This window comes from Equus quagga, chromosome 14, assembly GCF_021613505.1.
Source record: "Equus quagga isolate Etosha38 chromosome 14, UCLA_HA_Equagga_1.0, whole genome shotgun sequence".
NCBI classification, from domain to species: domain Eukaryota; kingdom Metazoa; phylum Chordata; class Mammalia; order Perissodactyla; family Equidae; genus Equus; species Equus quagga.
In genome coordinates, this window is record NC_060280.1 from 27,910,815 (window position 1) to 27,931,037 (window position 20,223).

At 35.4% G+C, this 20,223-nt stretch overlaps 1 protein-coding gene across 2 annotated transcripts in view; it reads right to left on the bottom strand.

Annotated features, from left to right (window-relative positions):
• Window positions 1-20,223, bottom strand: part of FCHSD2 (FCH and double SH3 domains 2) — a 259,676-nt gene that overhangs the window by 203,214 nt on the left and 36,239 nt on the right. For both annotated transcript variants that reach the window (XM_046685615.1, XM_046685616.1), the window contains one exon: window positions 8,857-8,902. In XM_046685615.1, the coding sequence (XP_046541571.1) occupies window positions 8,857-8,902 (46 nt within the window). The remainder of the gene's footprint in view (window positions 1-8,856; window positions 8,903-20,223) is intronic.

Here is a 20,223-nt window from a genome sequence, read left to right on the forward strand (position 1 = left end):
AAGATTAGTGAAGGCTCTTATACTCCAGATATCAGGATTTATTACAAAGTTACAATAATGAAAACAATGTAATATTGGCAAAAAGATTTCAAAAAATACATTAGTGGACTAGAATAAAGTCCATAAATAGACTTGACCATATACCGTTACCTAATTTACCACAAAGTATCACTTCAATACAGAGGTAGGGGTAGGGGGTAGACTTTTCAACATATGGTGTGGCCTCAACTGGATTTCCATATAGAAAATGAAATCCTGACCCCAATCCCACACCATACACAAAAGTTTACTTCAAATAGGCCACAGAGCTAAATGTGAAAGATTAAAAAATAAAAATTCCAGGGGCCAGCCCCATGGCCAAGTGCTTGGGTTTGTATGCTCCACTTCAGTGGCCCAGGGTTTCACCGGTTCAGAGCCCAGGGGCGGACCTAGCACCACTCCTCAGGCCATGCTGAGGTGGCATCCCACACAGCAGAAGTAGAAGGAGCTACAATTAGAATATACAACTATGTACTGGGGGGCTTTGGGGAGAAGGACAAAAAAAAGGAGGAAGATTGGCAACAGATGTTAGCTCAGGGCCAATCTTTAAAAAAAAAAAAAATTCCAGAACATTACATAACACCATAGGCAGGCCTTAGGGTAGCAATGAATTCTTGAATAGGACATAAAAAACACTGACTATAAAAGAAAATAAATTAGCTTTCATTAAAATTAAAAACTTGTTTTCATCAAACGAAACTATTACTAGATAAAAAAGCAAGCCACAAAACATGACATTTCTGCATGAGACTGAAGAAATATCTGTAATATATACATCTGGCAAAGGATTCAAATCTAGAACATGCAAAGAAACACAATAAATCAATAAGAAAAAGGCTAACAAGAGACTCTAACAAGTATCCCACAGAAGATATCCAAATGCCCCATCAACATATGATAAGTCCAACTTCATTAGTCATCAGGAAAATGCTAATCAAATCAATAATTCGTTACCACTATATACTGACCAGAAAGCTAAAATGAAAACCAGATAAAACCAAGGTTTTAAAGCAACTATAACTCTCATTCACTGCTGGGAGGAGTGTAACTTGGAATAATCACTTTAGAAAACCATTTCATGATATCTTCCAAAGCTGAATAACACATACCCTATGACACATCAAATCCACTCTTTGGGTATACACTCAACAGACCACACTCATCGTCACCAAAAGACATATACAAGAATGTTCACAGTGGCACTATTCATCATGATTATAGCCACGATAATAGCTATAATTAGAAAGACAGACAAGAATAAGCATTGGCCAGGACGTGGAAGAACGGGAACCTTCATACATTGTTATTGAAGATGAAAAACTGTACAGCCAGTTTGGAAAACAGTTTGTCCATTTCCTAAAAAGTTAAACATAAACTTACCAAACGACCTGACAATTCTACTCCTGGGTACATACCCAAGAATTATGAAAACTTATGTGCAAATAAAGACTAGTATGTGAATGTCCACAGCAGCATTAGACATAATAGCTGAAAATGGAAACAATCCAAGTAGTTATCAATGAGTGAATGAGTAAACAAAATGTAGTATACATCCGCATTATGAAATACTACTCACCAATTAAAAGCAATGAACTACCGATATATGATAAAACATGTACGAACTTCAAAACCATTTGCTAAGTAAAAGAAGCCAGAAAAGACTATATACTACAAGAGTATGTCTTATGACATGTACAGAGAAGGTAATTTATAGAGACATAAAGTTGATGGTTGAATAAAATACCTAGGAATAAACTTAACCACTGAAAACTATAAAACATTGTTGAAAGAAATTGAAGACGACACAAAGAAATGGAAAGATACTCCGTGCTCTTGGATTGGAAGAATTAACATAGTTAAAATGTCCACACTTCCTAAAGCAATCTACAGATTCAATGCAATCCCTATCAAAGTTCCAACAACATTTTTCACAGAAACAAAAAGAAGAATCCTAAAATTTATATGGAACAACAAAAGATCCCAAATAGCCAAAGGAATCCTGAGGAAAAAGAACAAAGCTGGAGGTATCACACTCCAGCTTTATACAATAAAGCTGGAAAAAAAATTGTATTTATACAAATATATACAAATATATTTGTAGTATATTCAAAATATACTACAAAGCTATAGTAACCAAAACAGCATGGTACTGGCACAAAAACAGACACACAGATCAATGGAACAGAATCAAGAGAACAGAAATAAACCCACACATCTAGGGACAGCTAATTTTCAACAAAGGAGCCAAGAACACACAATGGAGAAAGGAAAGTCTCTTCAATAAATGGTGTTGGGGGCCCCACCCCGTGGCTGAGTGGTTAAAGTCACACATGCTCCACTTCAGCGGTCTGGGTTCACAGGTTCAGATCCTGGGCACAGACCTACTCCACTCATCAACCATGCTGCGGAGGTGTCCCACGTACAAAAAATAGAGGAAGATTGGCACAAATGTTAGCTCACGGCTAATCTTCCTCAAGCAAAAACAGGAGGATTGGCAAGAGATGTTAGTTCAGGAAGAATCTTCCTTAGCAAAAATAAATAAATAAATGGTGTTGGGAAAACTGGACAGCCACATGCAAAAGAATGAAAGTAGACCATTATCTTACATCACACACAAAAATTAACTCAAAATGGATTAAAGACTTGAATGTAAGACTTGAAACCACGAAACTTCAAGAAGAAAACATAGGCAGTACACTTTTCAACTTAATATGCTTTGGTCTTAGCAGCATATTTTCAAGCACCAAGTCTGACTGGGCAAGGGAAACAATAGAAAAAGTAAATAAATGGAACTAGATCAAACTAAAAAGCTTCTGCACAGCAAAGGAAACCATTGACAAAATGAAAAAACAACCTAACAAGTGCGAGAAGATACTTGCAAACCATATATCTGACAAGGGGTTAATATCCAAAATATATAAAGAACTCATACATCTCAACAACAAAAAAAACTAAGAACCTAATTTAAAAAATGGGCAAAAGATCTGAACAGACATTTCTCCAAAGAAGATACACAGATGGCCAAGAGGCACACAAAAATATGTTCAACATCATTAACTATCAGGGAAATGTAAATCAAAACTACAATGAGATCTCACCTCACTCCCGTCAGAATGGCTATAATTAACAAATCAGGAAATAACAAGTGTTGGAGAAGATGGGGAGAGAAAAGAACCCCATACACTGCTGGTGGGAGTGCAAACTGGTGCAGCCACTATGGAAAATGGCATGGAGATTCCTCAAAAGATTAAGAACAGATCTACCATATGATCCAGCTATTCCACTGCTAGTTATTTATCCAAATAACAGGAAAACATGAATACATAAAGATACATGCACCCCTGTGTTCAGCACAGCATTATTTACAATAGCAAGACTTGGAAGCAACGCAGGTGTTCATCAAGGGAACGAATGGACAAAGAAGATGTCGTATATATACACAATGGAATACTACTCAGCCATAAGAAATAATGAAATCCATCCATTTGTGACAACATGGATGGACCCTGATGGTATTATGCTAAGCAAAATAAGTCAAAAGAAGTTAGTCAAATATCGTACAATCTCCCTCATAAGCAGAAGAAAAACAACAACAAACAATCACATAGAGGGGCTGGCCCGGTGCATGGTGGTTAAGTTCACCTACTTTGTTTCAGCAGCCTGGGATTCACAGGTTCAGATCCTGGGTGCAGACCCAGCACAGCTCATCAAGCCATGCTGTGGCGTCATCCCACATAAAATATAGGAAGACTGGCACGGATGTTAGCTCAGCAACAATCTTACTCAAGCAAAAGGAGGAAGATTGGCAACAGATGTTAGCTCAGGGCCAATCTTCCCCACTTAAAAAAAAGAAAAGAAAAAACCAATCATATAGAGACAGCGATTGGAGTGGTGGTTACCAGAGGGCAAGGTGGGATGGAGCAGGGCCAAAGGGGTGATAACGCACATATGTGTGGTGATGGATTGTAATTAGTCTTTGGGTGGTGAGCATGATGTAGTCTACACAGAAATCATAATATAATGATATACACCTGAAATTTATATAATTTTATAAACCGATGTTACCACAATAAAAAAAATAAAATAAACAACAACAAAAAAGCTGGTGGTTACCTCAGGCAACAGAGATTGACCACAAACAGGTACAGGAAACTCATTGGGAGTCACTGGAAATGTTCTAAACCTGGACTGTGCTGATGGTTGCATAACTCTATAAATTTACTAAAAATCATTTAATTATACACTAAAAATGGATGAATTTTTAATAATATGTAAATTATGCCTCACAAAAGTATTTTTAAAAAGTAACAAGCAAGGGATAGCAAATGGTGAGCTATAAATGAAACAAGTTTGGTAACATACTGGTAATAGTTGAAGCTGGGTAATGGCTAACAAGAATTCCTCATTCTAATTCCTTCTACTTTCATACATGCTTAAAAACGTTTCATAATAAAAAGTTTTAAAAACTAACACAGGCTGGCCCCGTGGCCAAGTGGTTAAGCTTGCACACTCCGCATCAGCGGCCCAGGGTTTCACCAGTTCAGATCCTGGGCGTGAACATGGCACCACTCATCAGGCCATGCCACAACTAGAAGGACCCACAACTAAAAATATACAACTATGTACTGGGGGGCTTTGGGAAGAAGAAGGAAAAATTTTTAAAAAATTAAAAATAAATAAGAAAACAAACCACTCAATTTTTAAAATCAGCAAAAGATTTGAACAAACTCTTCACCAAAGAATATATACAGAGAGCAAATTAACATGAAAAATAATGCTTAACATCATTAGCTATTAGGTAAATACAAAATAAAACCAAAATGAATACGACTATAACCTTTTACACTATCTAAAATTGAAAAAACTAATCATAGCCAGTGTTGGAGAGGATGCAGAGCAACTGGAACGCTCAAATCCTCCTGGTAGGAATGGAAAATGTACACCTCTTAGAAAGTCTGGCAGTTACTTAAGTTAAAAATGACGCAGTCATTCTACTCCTATGTACTTACCTAGGAGAAATGAAACCATCTGTACACACACAAATGTTTATAGCAGCTTTATTTATAATATCAAAAAATAGAAACGAACGTTCATCAACAGATGAATGGATAAATAAATAGTGGTATATCCATACAATGGACTACTATTCAGCAATAAAAAGAAATGAACTACTGATACATACAACAACATATATTGCAAAACAATTATGCTAAATGAATGAAGACAGAGTACACACTGTATGATTCCAATCATAGAGAATTAAATTAAAATTCTAAAAAATGCAAACTAATCTACAATGATAGACAGTAGATTAGTGGTCGCCTGAGGATGATAGGGAAAAGTGAATCAAGCAGGGGTGAGTGGAAGGGAGGGATTATAATGGGACACGAGGAAACTTTTGGAGGTTACAGACATGTTCACTATCTTCATTGTGATGAGAGTTTCACAGGTATATACATATGTCAAATCTTATCAATTTGTAAGTTGTGCAGTTTACTGTGAGTCAATTATATCTCGATAAGGTTATTGAAAAAAAAGTCAGTATAGTGGATACTTGTGTGAGAGTGAGGGTGGTAAAGCGAGGGAACAAGAGGGATTTCCAGGGTGGTGTGAATGTTCTGTTTCTTGACCTTGGTACTAGTTATCTCAGTGTGTTCACTTTGAAATTTCACAGAACTGTACACTTAGAATCTGCTCACTTTTCTGTATACATGCTATACTTCAATTTTTTAACAGCTTATTAAAAAGAAAATGAGGTACTATAATACTTTCATCAAAATATCACTCATTTTAGAGATACCAAGTGTTGGCAAAGACGTGCAGCAACTGGAACTCTCGCACACTGCTGCTGAGAGTGCACACTGGCACACTGTGGGAAACCGGTGCATCTACTGAAGTAGAACACACACACATACTCAAAGACTCAGCAATTTTACTCCTAGATCCTAACAGAAATGTATCCATATGTCCATCAAAACACATTCATAAAACTTCTGCTTAGAAGTATTAGTCAAAATCATCCAAAACTGGAAACAACTAAAATTTTAATAATCAGTAAACAGGAAAAGCAAATTGTGATATATAATTCAGTGGATACTACATCATAATGAAAAAGAATGAACCACTCCTACAAGCCACGACATATAGGAAGCTCAAAAACTTAATGCTGAATGAAGAAATCAGACACAGAAGAGTACATCCTACATGATGCCATTTAATTTAAGTTCAAAAACAGTCAGAAATCCAAAGGTAACAACTATTCTGATAAAAGTCATTACACTGGTTACCACTAGAAGGTATGAGTAATGAATGCATCTGGGGCCCTGGTAATAGGCTAAATCTTAATCTGGGTGTAGTTATATGACTGTGTTCACTCCACAAAAATTATCAAACTCTATACTCAAGATTTGTCCATCTTACTGCATATATGTTATATTTCAATTTAAAAATCTACATCCCAAAACTTCAACTCTACACTGAGCCAGAGAAAGAAACAAAAAGGAAATAGTTTAAACAGCACAGCTGTTCTCTCTGACCACACCCTATCACCAATGGGGGTATGTCCTCAGACAGGGAATGCAATAACAAACCTGAAATTAATCACAACACACTGGCAAATCCATAGAAAGAACATGTCAATTATTTTAGGGGTTTTTCTACTATTGTCGAGAAGTAAAAACACTGTTTGGCAACCAAAGAAGAGCATAGAGATAGCTTTGTCTACATTCTTTAGAAACAAATTGAAAAATCAATTGGGGAAAATATTGAAGAGTAAGAAGAACTGAGAAAAATCAATCTAAAAGGCAAATATGATAAATAAGAGAGTTTGCAAACTGGCTCTCCAAAAATGTGCTCAAGTGATCCAAGAAGAGACACTGGAACATTTAGATTTCTGAATATGATTATTCTATGAGATTTTGAAACATACATTATCAGGTACCTTATACAGTTTACATACATTATTATATAGACAAAACCAGATATAACCTACTTGAAAGACATTTAAATAAATTTTTCAAAAGTAAATTTGACTGCTCCGTAAAACATAATTCCACTGTACTGTGTACATACATATATAGACATACATACATATATCTATACATATAAAACATAAATATATGTATGTATTTAACTGAATAAGAGATAGAAGTTTAAAGATATCATTTAGAGTTAGAAAAATAACAAAGGCATTAAAATAGTGCCAAATTATACTAGAAAGAGTAGGCTGGAAAAGAATGGCTTAGAAAGGTAATTTCTCATTTATTATAAGAAGTAATCACACAGTGTCTAGAGTTGATAAATCAAGAATCTGTTATAAACACATTATTTAAAGATATGGAAATTATCACCAGGAGAACCAAAATAGACATCCACTTTTAATCTTTTTTCTGAGAAAGGAGACTGGAATTGGGGCAGGGGACTGCTACTTTTCATACAATTTAATGTACTATTTTACAGTTTTAGTCATGAACTTACCCTATTTGATTATTAAACCTTTAAATCATGTAACAGAAGAATATATCATACAAAAATTAGTATTTTGTATTAAATTTTAAAAGTAGAACATATACGTAGATCCCAATGGAAACAGTGTAGTTAAGGTACTGCATGGAAACATATCTGTAAAGGGTATAATAACTGTCGCCATTTCACAGGTTTATTGAGGGGATTAAACCAGATAACATATGGAAAATAATCAGCAAAGTGCCTGGAACAATATAAACATTCAATAAATGTTAGCTATCATTACTAACATTTATTATATATGTATAGAATAAAGGTTCAAGACTAATATTAGAACTGATGCTATTCATTATGTAAAGTACCTGATATATAATAAGCACTCTAACTAATGACTCAATGAATGAATGAATGAGTCTTTCTAGCTTTCAAGGAACAGATAATTCTCTTCTAATTCTATCAAATAAAATAAAGACAGACAGCTACTTGGGTAACTACAACAAAAGTGGAATAAAACTAAAATCAAAACCTGACAAACGACAAAAAAAAAATCACACCCCAATTTCATTTTTTATAATAAATATAACAATAGCAGCAATAGTGGTTAACATTTTCAGCATTTCCTGGGTATTAAACATAACTTCTAATGCTCTTCTGTATTCTTAAATTTTGTTACAAATACTACCCTTATAATTTTTGGGGGGGAGGGATCAATTTTAGAATTCTACTCCACAAAGAAAGTAATTGCTTACAAGGGCCAAAATTTCCAAATTACGTTAAACTGTTTTTGTACCAGGAAGGGTCGTTTTAAATCTTACATACCCATAAAATGACATATCAACATAATTTCTTCCTGGCACATTTAGCTGTCTGGGAGCAAATATGATTCTAATTAAAATAAAAGAAAGAAATGCTTAAATTTCCCTAGAAATAGCACTACACCATCCACTGAGAGCACACCATTCTCTATCAACAGAGACCTAATGAGAAATAAATGCCTGACTGAACAAAAACAACAATTAACCTTTCATAAAACTGCAAAGAATGGGATATATAAGGGAGAATTAATACCTATACTTGTAAAATACATTCTTTATTATTTATACTTGCAAATACTTTTAAAATATTGTAAATATTATCTTTTCCCTGAAGGTTCAAAACCTTCTTTGTAATAAGGTGCAACTTAGCTCCTCATCAGAAGATTCAAATGGAGCAAAAGGGGGATCAAAGTGACAGAGGCAGAAATAAGAAGAAAAGGAGGATGCAGGGACACCAGGCTCCTCTCCGATAATCACATACGCCCATAAGCCAAAGAAGACATACACCCAGGATGGAGTCCTCCATTTCCGAGCTTACCTGTGCATACTCTCTTTCAATAGCAGCCTTCTTCTGACTGAACGTCCTAAAAACACAAACAAAAGTTCATTACCAAAAGTATAACAATAATTTCATGTAAATTTATCAATACACCCTCAAATACTGCCTGGTAAGCTGTATTGAGGGAAGAGACAATATTTCATTCATCTTCTGTGCCTAGGATACTGCTAACATCATAGACTCTGGAGACAACCTCCATTCAAATCCTCGCTCTACCACTTACTAACTGTATAACCTTTGTCAAGTCACTAGACTTCTCTGTGCCTCACTTTCCTCCTTGGTTAAATGAAGATACTAACAGTACCCACCCAACAGGGATAGTGTAAAATTTAGTTAATTAAAATACATACAGTGCTCAAAATAATGTCTAACACACAGTAAAAGCTACATAAATGTTAGTCTCTGATATAAGAATGGCTAGTAAATAGCAGGCACTAAAAATGTTTACTGAACTTAACCACCAACATAGAGGGAATTACAGAAAACAAGGTGAAAAATCAAATTTTGATCAGCTTCTCAACATGAAAAACAGTCAAATCATTTCCTTCGTTCCAGTCTTTTACAAGAGTTACAAAACAAAGTACAAGGCCACCACATGCTGTGGTATGATGGGAGCACCCTTTCTAGACATGTGTTATATTTCACAGATTCTAATATAAACGCTTTTCACATTTTAACACATACTGGGATTCAGCTTTCGATGATGATTGGCAGTATTTTCTTCTATCTTAATAGTACATGAAACAACAGTGTACCTTACAAACCATAGGCAAAGGCAGAGTCAATGAAATATGATAATACTGACAATTTACTTTCAACAGTCTGAGATTAAAGACTTTTCTGCTATGTGCCAGGTATGTGTGCTTTTAAAAGCACTTCATTAAGGCACAGATATCAGAGCAAAAAGTGAAAATATAAAGAAAAGAGCTGGTAGAAAAAAAAAGGCAATAGGCCAAATCTCACACTTTAACAATTATTTAAATTTATCAATATGACTATTCATTCCTTATATAAGAAATACAACTATTTGAGATCTTACTACATTTGTTTCGAGTGAATAACTATTATTTAGCCTTTAAAAGGAAGGAAATTCTGACATATGCCACAGCATGGATAAACCTTGAAGACACTATGCTGAGTGAAATAAGTCAGTCACAAAAAGACAAATACTGTAGGATTCTATTTATAGGAGGTACTTAAGAGCTGTCAAAATCATACAGACAGAAAGAAGAATGGCAGTTGCCAGGGGCGGAGGAAGAGATCAGAGGAGTTATTATCTAACAGGTACAGAGGTTCAGTTTTGCAAGACGGAAAGATTCTGGGGATGGATGGTGGTGATGGCTGCACAACAATGTGAATGTACTTAGTACCACTGAACTGCACAGTTAAAAATGGTTAGCATAGTAAATTTTATGCTATGTGTATCTTACCACAATAAAAAAATGGGAAAAAAAGGAAAAAGAAGTTGAGCAAGACCCTTTTCCATATGGGGTACTGCACATTATGCATTAAGCATTTAATGTAGTCCTTTAAAATACAATTAATTTATTATCCTTAAGAGAAAACACACAAACTATATATTATATATGCATATATATACACACACACATTGTATATATGCATTTGTACTATATTTTATATATAAATATACCAAAATAGTAACATAAGTTTTCTCTGGATCACGGGATTGCAGGCTTGCAACTTCTTCTTTTGCATTCTCTATTTCCTGATGTTTTAGTAGAAATATGTATTACGTTTTAAAAAAATAAAGTCCTTATTTTTAATAAATAAACGCACACTCATAAACATATGCAGATACATTTTTTACAAGTTGTTTTACTAAAACTGGACTTAGAAATTATTATGACTAGTGCTAGCACATATGTTATCTCCCTACCCACTGTAAACATTCAGGCAAAAGAAACTAATTAAAATGAACTAGCTTATACTTTCACCATTAAAAAGTCGAAAACTTACCTATATTATGAAGAAAGTGGTATTTTTAATATTTTATAAAAGATAAACATAAATATTTAAGCTATTTGTTTAGTGTCCTTTTAAGTTCAGATGTAACTAATTTTGAAATAAGGACATCCAAGTGAAGTCTGTAAGAAAACTGGAACTAACTCTTTTACTCTGAACACGTGTATCACCTAATTTTAAAATTCTCAGTGTAATTTTTAGTTGTTATTAAACAATTACATGTCTCCTAAGTAATTTCTTTTTCTAAAGAAAGAAAACCAACCAAAAATCCAAGATAATAATTACTCAAAATCAACATCATCAATATTAGGAAATCTATCTATTATAATTCACCATAACAAGAGAGCAAAGCAAAAATATCTTCTGACAATCTCCATAGAAGATAAAAAAAGGATTTGCTAAAATTCAACATCTGGGTTCAGTCCAGGGTTCACCAGTTTGGGTCCTGGGTGCAGACCTACACACCGTTCATCAAGCCATGCTGTGGTGGCTTCCCACACAGAAGAACTAGAAGGACTTACAACTAGGATACACAACTAGGTACTGGGGCTTTGGGGAGAAAAAAGAAGAAAGGAGGAAGACTGGCAACAGATGTTAGCTCAGGGCCAATCTTCCTCACACACACACAAAAATTCAACATCAGTTTCTCATAAAACCTCTTTAAAAATATTAATGGATGCTATAACTAAACAGATGGACAGGAACAAGTGGTGGCAAGGATGTGGAGAAATTAGAACTTTCATACAGTGCTGGTGGGAATGTAAAATGGTGCAGCTGCTTTGGAAAATAATCAGGGAGTTCCTCAAAAGGTTAAACACGAAGTTACCAGCAGTTCTATTCCTAGGTATACACCCAAGAAAACTTAAAACGTGTTTACACAAAAACCTGTAAATGAATGTCCATAGCAGCCAAAAACGTGGAACAATAGCCAAAAAGTGGAAACAATGCAAATGTCCATCAACTGATGAATGGATAAACAAAATGTGGTATATTCATATGATGGAATATTATTCAATCCCTTAAAAATCATTAAAAAAACGAGAATGAACTACTGATCCATGCCACAATACGCATGAACCTCAAAAACACTATGCTAAGTGAAAGAAGCCAGACATAAAAGGCCATATATTATATGATTCCATTTACACAAAATGTCTAGAATGGGCAAGTCCATAAAGACGTTAAGTACATTAGTGGTTGCCAAGGGTTGGGGAGTTGAGATAAGTTTGCCATTATTCCAAAAGTATTTTTCTTTTAACTAGATAAGTTGATTATAAAGTTCATATGGAAAAATGAACATTTAAAAATAAATTATAAACATTCTGAAAAGAATAGCATTTAAAAAGACCTATACTCATCAGATAGTAAAAATTAATTTTAAAAGCAATAATTGAAACAGTTTGATAATAGAACATGGGTAAAGAGAGAAACAATGAAACATAGATTAGAAATACATCCAAATACACCTAAAAAAGATGACATTTTGATTCAAAGGGGAAAAGATGGATTATTTAATAAACTGTATTGGGGCAACTTTATAGGAAGATGCAATGTTAAGTAAACAGAAAACTTACAGAATGATGTACATAGTATACTATCTTTTCATATAAAAACGCTTACTTATATATGCTAGATCATGATGATTACAAGATTTACCAATTACAATAGCCCCTCAAATGAAAAACTGTTCTGTGTAAAAATGCCTATTGTGGTCCTCTTAAGAATCACTGTGATAGGGGCAGGCCCAATTAAGTTTGTGCACTCTACTTCAGTGGTCCAGGGTTTTGCTGGTTCAGATCCTGGGCGCGGACATGGCACCGCTCGTCAGGCCACACTGAGGGGGTGTCCCATATGCCACAACTAGAAGGACCCACAACTAAATGATATACAATTATGTACTGGGGGATTTGGGGAGAAAAAGCAGAAAAAGCAAAAAAAGATTGGCAACAGTTGTTAGCGCAGGTGCCAATCTTTAAAAAAAATTAATATATACCTCCATTTAATATAGATACCTGTATACACTCACAAATACCTGAAAAACACACATGGCGGGAAGACACTCAGAGGATATGTGCGAAATTTTTACTGTTAAGGGAAAGGGGCATGGGACTCATTTTATTCTGACTCTATGATTTTTTCAATAATCGTTATTAGCTTTATAATCAGAAAATATTAAAGATATAAAAGCACTAATTTTCAATCAACTCACACACATATGAAAAAGTATGTAAATTCCATATCATATAGAAAGGAATAAGAATAAATCCCTACAACAATTAATTCTTTAGTAAAATCTAATATTCTAAATAATTTTCCTAAAACAAATCTGATCAAGCAACTCTCCTGCTGATATTTCTGAAATGACTCCTCATCACTCCTGGAGTAAAAATCTAAATTCCTTTAACATGACAGAAGAGGCTGTTGACTATGAGGACTTGACTGCTAGTGCGGCTTCATCCTGTAAATTCCCCCATTCACACCGCAGGCTCCAGCTAAGTTTCTTAAAAGAACCAGTAGGTTCATGCTTTCACATTCTAGCAAATGTGGTCCTTTCTGCTGGGAATTCCCTCCCCCCATTATTTGGCCTAAGTCTTCCTCATCCTTCAAAACAGGTTAAGCATGACTTCCCCTGAGAAGTCTTCCTGAATTCCATGGTGATTTAGATATCCTTCCTCTGAGATCCTCCAGCATTTTGCAACACAGCACCTACTTCAAGTGTTTCAACTGTCTGTGAATTGACTATGGAGTTCCCTGAGAGCAATGAGTGTGCTTTGTATTTATATGTGTAGCACAGTGCCTGAACACTGTAAAAGTTCAATAAATACTTGATGAATGAATGAAGGAATGGACAGAAACCATATAATCAGGTCTCAGACTCTTCATAAGTTTGGATTAAATAGCTCAGTAGGATATCTCCTGGGACGGGCAAAACAAGACCACAATCTACATCCACATGGACCAGTTAGGTTTCTGGACCTTGGTCATAGATTATATCAGTTAACACAACCATATGTGTACACGAGCTTTAAAAACCAAGAAGGTTATGAGTGTGCAGTAAAGGATTAATCTGACTAAAGGGAGGTCTGGCCTTTGCCCTTGGCTTCTGGGAGGTAATCTCTAAATCTTTAGAATGTCATGCCTGATAAGAGTGTTTTTGTTTACCTGGGAACCTTAGACTATGTGAGATAGTCTATGCTAACAATGTGATTTATTGGAGGTGAAGTATCAATAAATATCAGCTCCACCTCTGGAGGGGCTGAAGACTAAGGTCAGCCACGTGGGCAGTAAATCATATCTAAGTGACCAAATACACCTCTTCCCTTGGCTGATTTTAAAATAGCTCCTTTCACTATAATAAACCATAACCTTGGGTGAACTTTCAGTGACTTCTGTGAGTCCTTCTAGCAAATTATTGAATCTGAGGGTGGTCTTGGGAACCCCCAATCTTGCAAGTCATGTCAGAAGTGAGGGTGACCTTAGAGACCTCGAAACTTGTAGCTGGTGTCAGAAGTGAGAGTTGTCTTGAGGACTCCCTAACTCTGCAATTCATCACCGAGATAAGCAAACCACCTAAGAATGTCCAAATTACTAATGGTGGTAGTAGATGGGATATCATTAACTATAATGATGAAGTTAAAAATAAAAATAAACACACCCACCAAAATGGCTAAAATTGAAAAGACTGCTAACTACAAATATCAGCAAGGATACAGAGCAATGAAACTCTAACATTTGGTGGGAATGTAAAATGGTACAACCACTTTGGGAAAAAATGTGGTATTTCTTGCATAACTAAACATACATCTGTCTTAACATACAAATTCTAATACTAGGCATTTACCAAGAGAAATGAAAACATATGTCCACAAAAACACTCAACAAAAATATTTATAACACCTTTATTCATAAATAGCCAAAAATAGCAAACAGTTCAGGTGTCTATCAGTGGGATAATAGGTCAACAAACAGTGATATATTCTTACAATGGGACAAAAGTCAACAATAAAAACAAATGAACTACAAGACAATCACCCAATTTTACTACTCTGAATAAGCTGAACTCTGTTATTTTACAAATGATACTGCTTAAATATAACTAATATTAGGATATAAAAAAATAATTTTTTAGCACGGACAGCAAACTGGGGTAAGGGAACCAGTGCTTATATTATCAGCATACTGACAACTCTTTCACAAAGAAACCTTTATAATTTTGCTCTGCAATACAATGGCTCTTTCTTTTTTGAGGTATTATTACAGTAAATATGGCAACAGCATTAAAATATGTGAGAATACAAACAAATTTTTTTTTTTAACAAAGCAGGTAGAATGAACAACTGAAACTATCCAAGTCTGGCAGAGAGGAACTTATCTGGCTCCTGAAAAAAATATTAATTCACCAACAAAATTCATTGAGTATCTTCTGAATTTCAGGTACTCTACTAACACGCACGGGGAATACAAAGAGGGATGAGACGCGGACTCTGCTCCAGAGGGATTCATTAGCATAAGGTACAAACAGATGACGCCAAGACTCACAAATGTTATAGTCATAGAATGAAAAGTTGAAAGTGCTCTTATTTCTTATTGATTGGTAACCGTGGGCAAGTTAATTTTCCTGACTGTGCTTCAGTTTCCTATCGATTAAATGGGAATAAAAAGAACACCGACCTCAAGGGTTACTGTGAGGATGAAATGAGTACATATTTGTAAAGCACTTAGAAGACTGGCACATAGCAAATGCTAGAAAAGTATTTGTTAAGTGAGTGAAAATATCACATTCCACAGCTTATGATTATGAAATTTAGTCCAGTTTAAATTTTGACCAAATGAATTAGCAAAGCACTAACCAAAATATACATTTTTAAGTAATTCTGGTCCTAGATGACAGAACCATCAGAATCTCCTTTCTCCTCTCAGAAATTACCCAAAAGGAACAAAGAGATTAAAAAACTTCAATGCAAACATGATCTCCAATAAAACTATGAAATATATGAAATGTAAGTGGAAGATAGGTCAAAAGAGAGACAATTAAAGTGGAGAAAGAGAGTGAATATAAAACATGAGGCTCCAAAACTCAAAGGCCAGGTGGGGGGAGTCAATTTCTTCAAGTGCACTTCTTGAGGTACAGAATCTAAGCCACACTTGCAACGACGAAAACAGGGCACATGGGCTGGCAGAAGGAGCTTTGCCGTTCACAGACTGAAGAAGCAGAGGAGACAGTAGTAAACTAGGAATTACACCAATAAGCTACGCTGGCAGAAATTAGGCTGCTGGTGTGGCAAACAGAGAGTGAGACAGCCTGCACTATGAACAGTCCCGTAGCAGCCAATCTTCCTCTGGCTGAGGAAAAATAAAATAAATTCATACACACAACCCTGGTTGTAAAGAAAACTACTGTAAATTTGGAAGACAGTAGTTACCCTGAGATACCTACTTCTGATATCTTAAAAAGCTGTATAAGAAACACCCTCTTCACTCTAAATAACCAAAAAGGAAGCAGGAACAGAATCTATACAAGTACAAAATTTTAAAAAGAAGAACAAACAGAACAGAAAAACACAGTAGCCAAGGGACACTCATGAGAAAAATGCTGCCACAGAGCAGATGAAATACGTAACCAAATATTTCAAATGGATTTTTAAAACAACTTTTCAAAAATTAATGAAGCAAATACCACTTCCAGAAAGAATTATAGAATGTCAAAGTCATGGAAGAACAGCAGCGGTAAAAGTAGGCATCCTGACTTGTTCCTGCTCTTAGGGGGGAAGCTTTCAGCCTTTCACCACTGAGTGTTACTTATGGGGTTTTATGCGTGCCCTTCACCATATTAAGGAAGTTTCCTTCTATTCCTAGTTTACTGAGTGTTTTTATCATGAAAAGGTGTCGAATTTTTTTCTGCCTCTACTGAGATGATCATGTGTGGTTTTTTCCTTCTATTAATATGACATATTTCATTCATTAATTTTCTTATGATGAATCTTTGCATTGCCGGGATGAATCTCACTTCATCATAGTGTATAATCTTTCTAATGTGTTGTTGGATTTGGTATGCTAGTATTTTGCTGAGGTTTTTTTTTGTATCTCTGTTCATAAGGGGTATTGATCTGTAGTTTTCTCGAGGTATCTTTGCCTGACTTTGGTAGCAAGGTAATGAGGACCTCAAAGAATTGTATGATTTATTTGGAATTAAATGTTTCATGTGTTAGGAGTGTTCCCTTCTCTTCTATTTTTTGGAAGACTCTGATAAGGACTGGTGTTACTTCTTTTAACTGTTCTTAAAATTCACCCATGAAGCTGTCTAGTCCTAGACTTGTCTTTATTGGAAGGCTTTTTAATTACTGATTCAACCTCTTTACTTGTTAAGAGAATTTCTGTTTCTTGAATCAGTTTTAGCAATTTGTGTGTTTTTAAGAATTTGTCCATTTCATCTAGGTTATCCAATTTGTTGGAATACAATTGCTCATAGTACTCTCTTACAATCTTTTCTTCAGTAGAACAGGGAGTAATGTCCCCACTTTCATTTCTGATTTTAGTTATGTGCGTCTTCTCTCTTTTTATCTTAGGGTAGCTAAAGTTTTGTCAATTTGTTGATCTTATCAAAGAAGTGACTTTTGTTTAATTGATTCTATTGTTTTTTTTTCTCTATTTCAGTTATCTCTGATTTAATCTTTATTGTTTTCTTCCTCCTGCTGGCTTTGGATTTAGTTGGCTCCTTTTCTAGTTCCTTAGGTGTAAAGTTAAGTTGATTTGAGATCTGTCTTTTTTTTTTTATTTTTTTTCTTTGTTTTCCTTTTTCTCCCAAACCCCCCAGTACATAGCTGCATATTTTTAGTTGTGGGTTCTTCTAGTTGTGGCATGTGGGACGCTGCCTCAGCATGGCTTGATGAGCAGTGTCGTGTCCCTGCCCAGGATTCGAACGGGTGAAACCCTGGGCTGCCGAAGCACAGTGCGCGAACTTAACCACTCGGCCACAAGGCCAGGCCCTCTTTCTTCATTTTTAATGACGCTGTTTAGAGCAATAAATTCCTTGAGTAGTTTCACTACATTCCATAAGTTTTGGTATGTTGTGTTTTTTTGTATTCATTCCTTTCAAAGTATTTTCTAATTTTCCTAGTGAATTCTTTTGAGGCACGAGTTGTTTAAGAGTATGTTGTTTAATTTCCACATATTTGCAAATTTTCCAGTTTTCCTTCTGTTGATTTTTATAGCTTTATTCCATTCTGGTCAGAGAAGATACTTTGTATGATTTTGATGTTTTAAAATTTACTGATAACTTTTATGGCCCAACTAATGATCTATTCTGGAGAATATTCCATGTGCCCTTGAGAAGAATGTATATTCCACTTTGTTGGGTGGAATGTTCTATATACATCTGTGAGGTCTAGTTGGTTTATAGTATGGTCCAGAAACAAACCCAAACTTCTAAGCCCAACTGATTTCCAACAAGGATGCCAATACCATTCAAAGGAGAAAGAACAGTCTCTTCAACAGATGTTGCTAGGACAACTGGATTTCCACACACAAAAAAGTAAACTTGGACTCCTATCTCATTCCATATATAAAACTTAATTCAAAATGGATCAAAGGCCTAAATATAACAGCTAAAACTATAAAACTCTTAAAGAAAGCATAAGAATAAATCTTCATGACCTTAGATTTGACAGTGGATTCTTAGATGGAACACCAAAAGCACAATCAACAAAAGAAAAAAAGTACACCGGACTTCAAAATTAAAAATGTTTTTGCCTCAAAGGACATTAGCAAGAATATGATAAGACAACTGAATGAGAGAAATATTTGCAAATCATATATCTGACAAGGGTCTAATATTCAGAATATATAAAGAACACTTACAAATCTACAACAAAGAGACAAATAGTCCAATATAAAAATGGGCAAAAGTATTAAAGAGGCATTTCTCCAAAGAAGATATACAAACGGTCAATAAGCACATGAAGAGATGTTCAACATCATTCGTCATTAGGGAAATGCAAACCAAAGCCACAGTGAGACATCACTTCACACCCACTAGGATGGCTGTAACACAAACTAACAAAAACAACTTGGAAAAAAACAAATACTAGCCAGGATGTGGAGAAATAAGAACCCTCATACCTTGCTGGTGAGAATGTAAAATGGCACACCTGCTGTGGAAAACAGTTTGGTACTTCCTCAAAAAGTTAAACAGAGAATTACTGTATGATGCAACAATTCCACTCCTCAGTATATACTCAAAAGAACTGAAAATAGATGTTAAAACAAAAGCTTAGAGACAAAAATTCATAGCAGCATTATTCACAACAGCCCAAAGTAGAAACAACTCAAATGAACATCAACAGATCAATGGACAAACAAAATGTGGTATATCCATACAGTGGAATATTATTTGGCCATAAAAAGTAATAAACACTTATACACATTTCAATATGGACAAAACTCAAAAACATTAGGCTAAGTGGAAGAAAACAGTCACAAGAGGTGACTGGATTAGAAGGGTTCTCCAGAGAAACAGAAGAAATATGATGTGTCTATGTATAAAAAAGAGATTTATCTTAAGGAATTGGCTCAGGTGATTATGGAGGTTGGCAAGATTAAAATCTGCAGGGTAGGATAACAGGCTAGAAATCCAGAAAATCTGATACAATTTAAATCAAAGCCCATCAGGCTGGAGACCCAGGAATGAGCCAATGATGCAGTCCAAGTCCAAAGGCTGGCTGCTGCAGAATTCCCTCTGACAGGGGGTAGGCCAGTCTTTTGTTCTCTTCAGGCCTTCAACTGATTGAATGAGACCCAACCACATTATGGTGAGCCATCTGCTTTACTCAAATTCTACCAATTTAAATGTTAATCTCATGCAAAAACTCCCTCAGAGAAACATCCAGAGTAATGTTTGATACATATTTGGGCACTGTGGCACAGCCTAGTTGACATATAAAATTAACCATTACAGTCACATACTATATGATTCCATTTATATGAAATGTCCAACAGAGGCAAATCCATAGAAATAGAAACCAGATTAGTCTTTTCCAGAGTCTTAGGGAAGGAGGTGAAATGGTGAGTGATTCCTTAACTGGTACAGGGTTTCTCCTTGGGGTGATAAAAATGTTCTGGAGGGGGCCAGCCCCATGGCCGAGTGGTTAAGTTCGCGTGCTCTGCTTTGGTGGCCCAGGGTTTCACCGGTTCAAATCCTGGGCATGGACATGGCTCTGCTCGTCAAGCCATGCTGAGGCAGCATCCCACATAGCACAACTAGAAGGACTCACAACTAAAAATACACAACTATCTACCAGGGGGATTTGGGAGAAAAAGGAAAAATAAAAAATCTTTTAAAAAAAAAAAGTTCTGGAATTAGTGGTG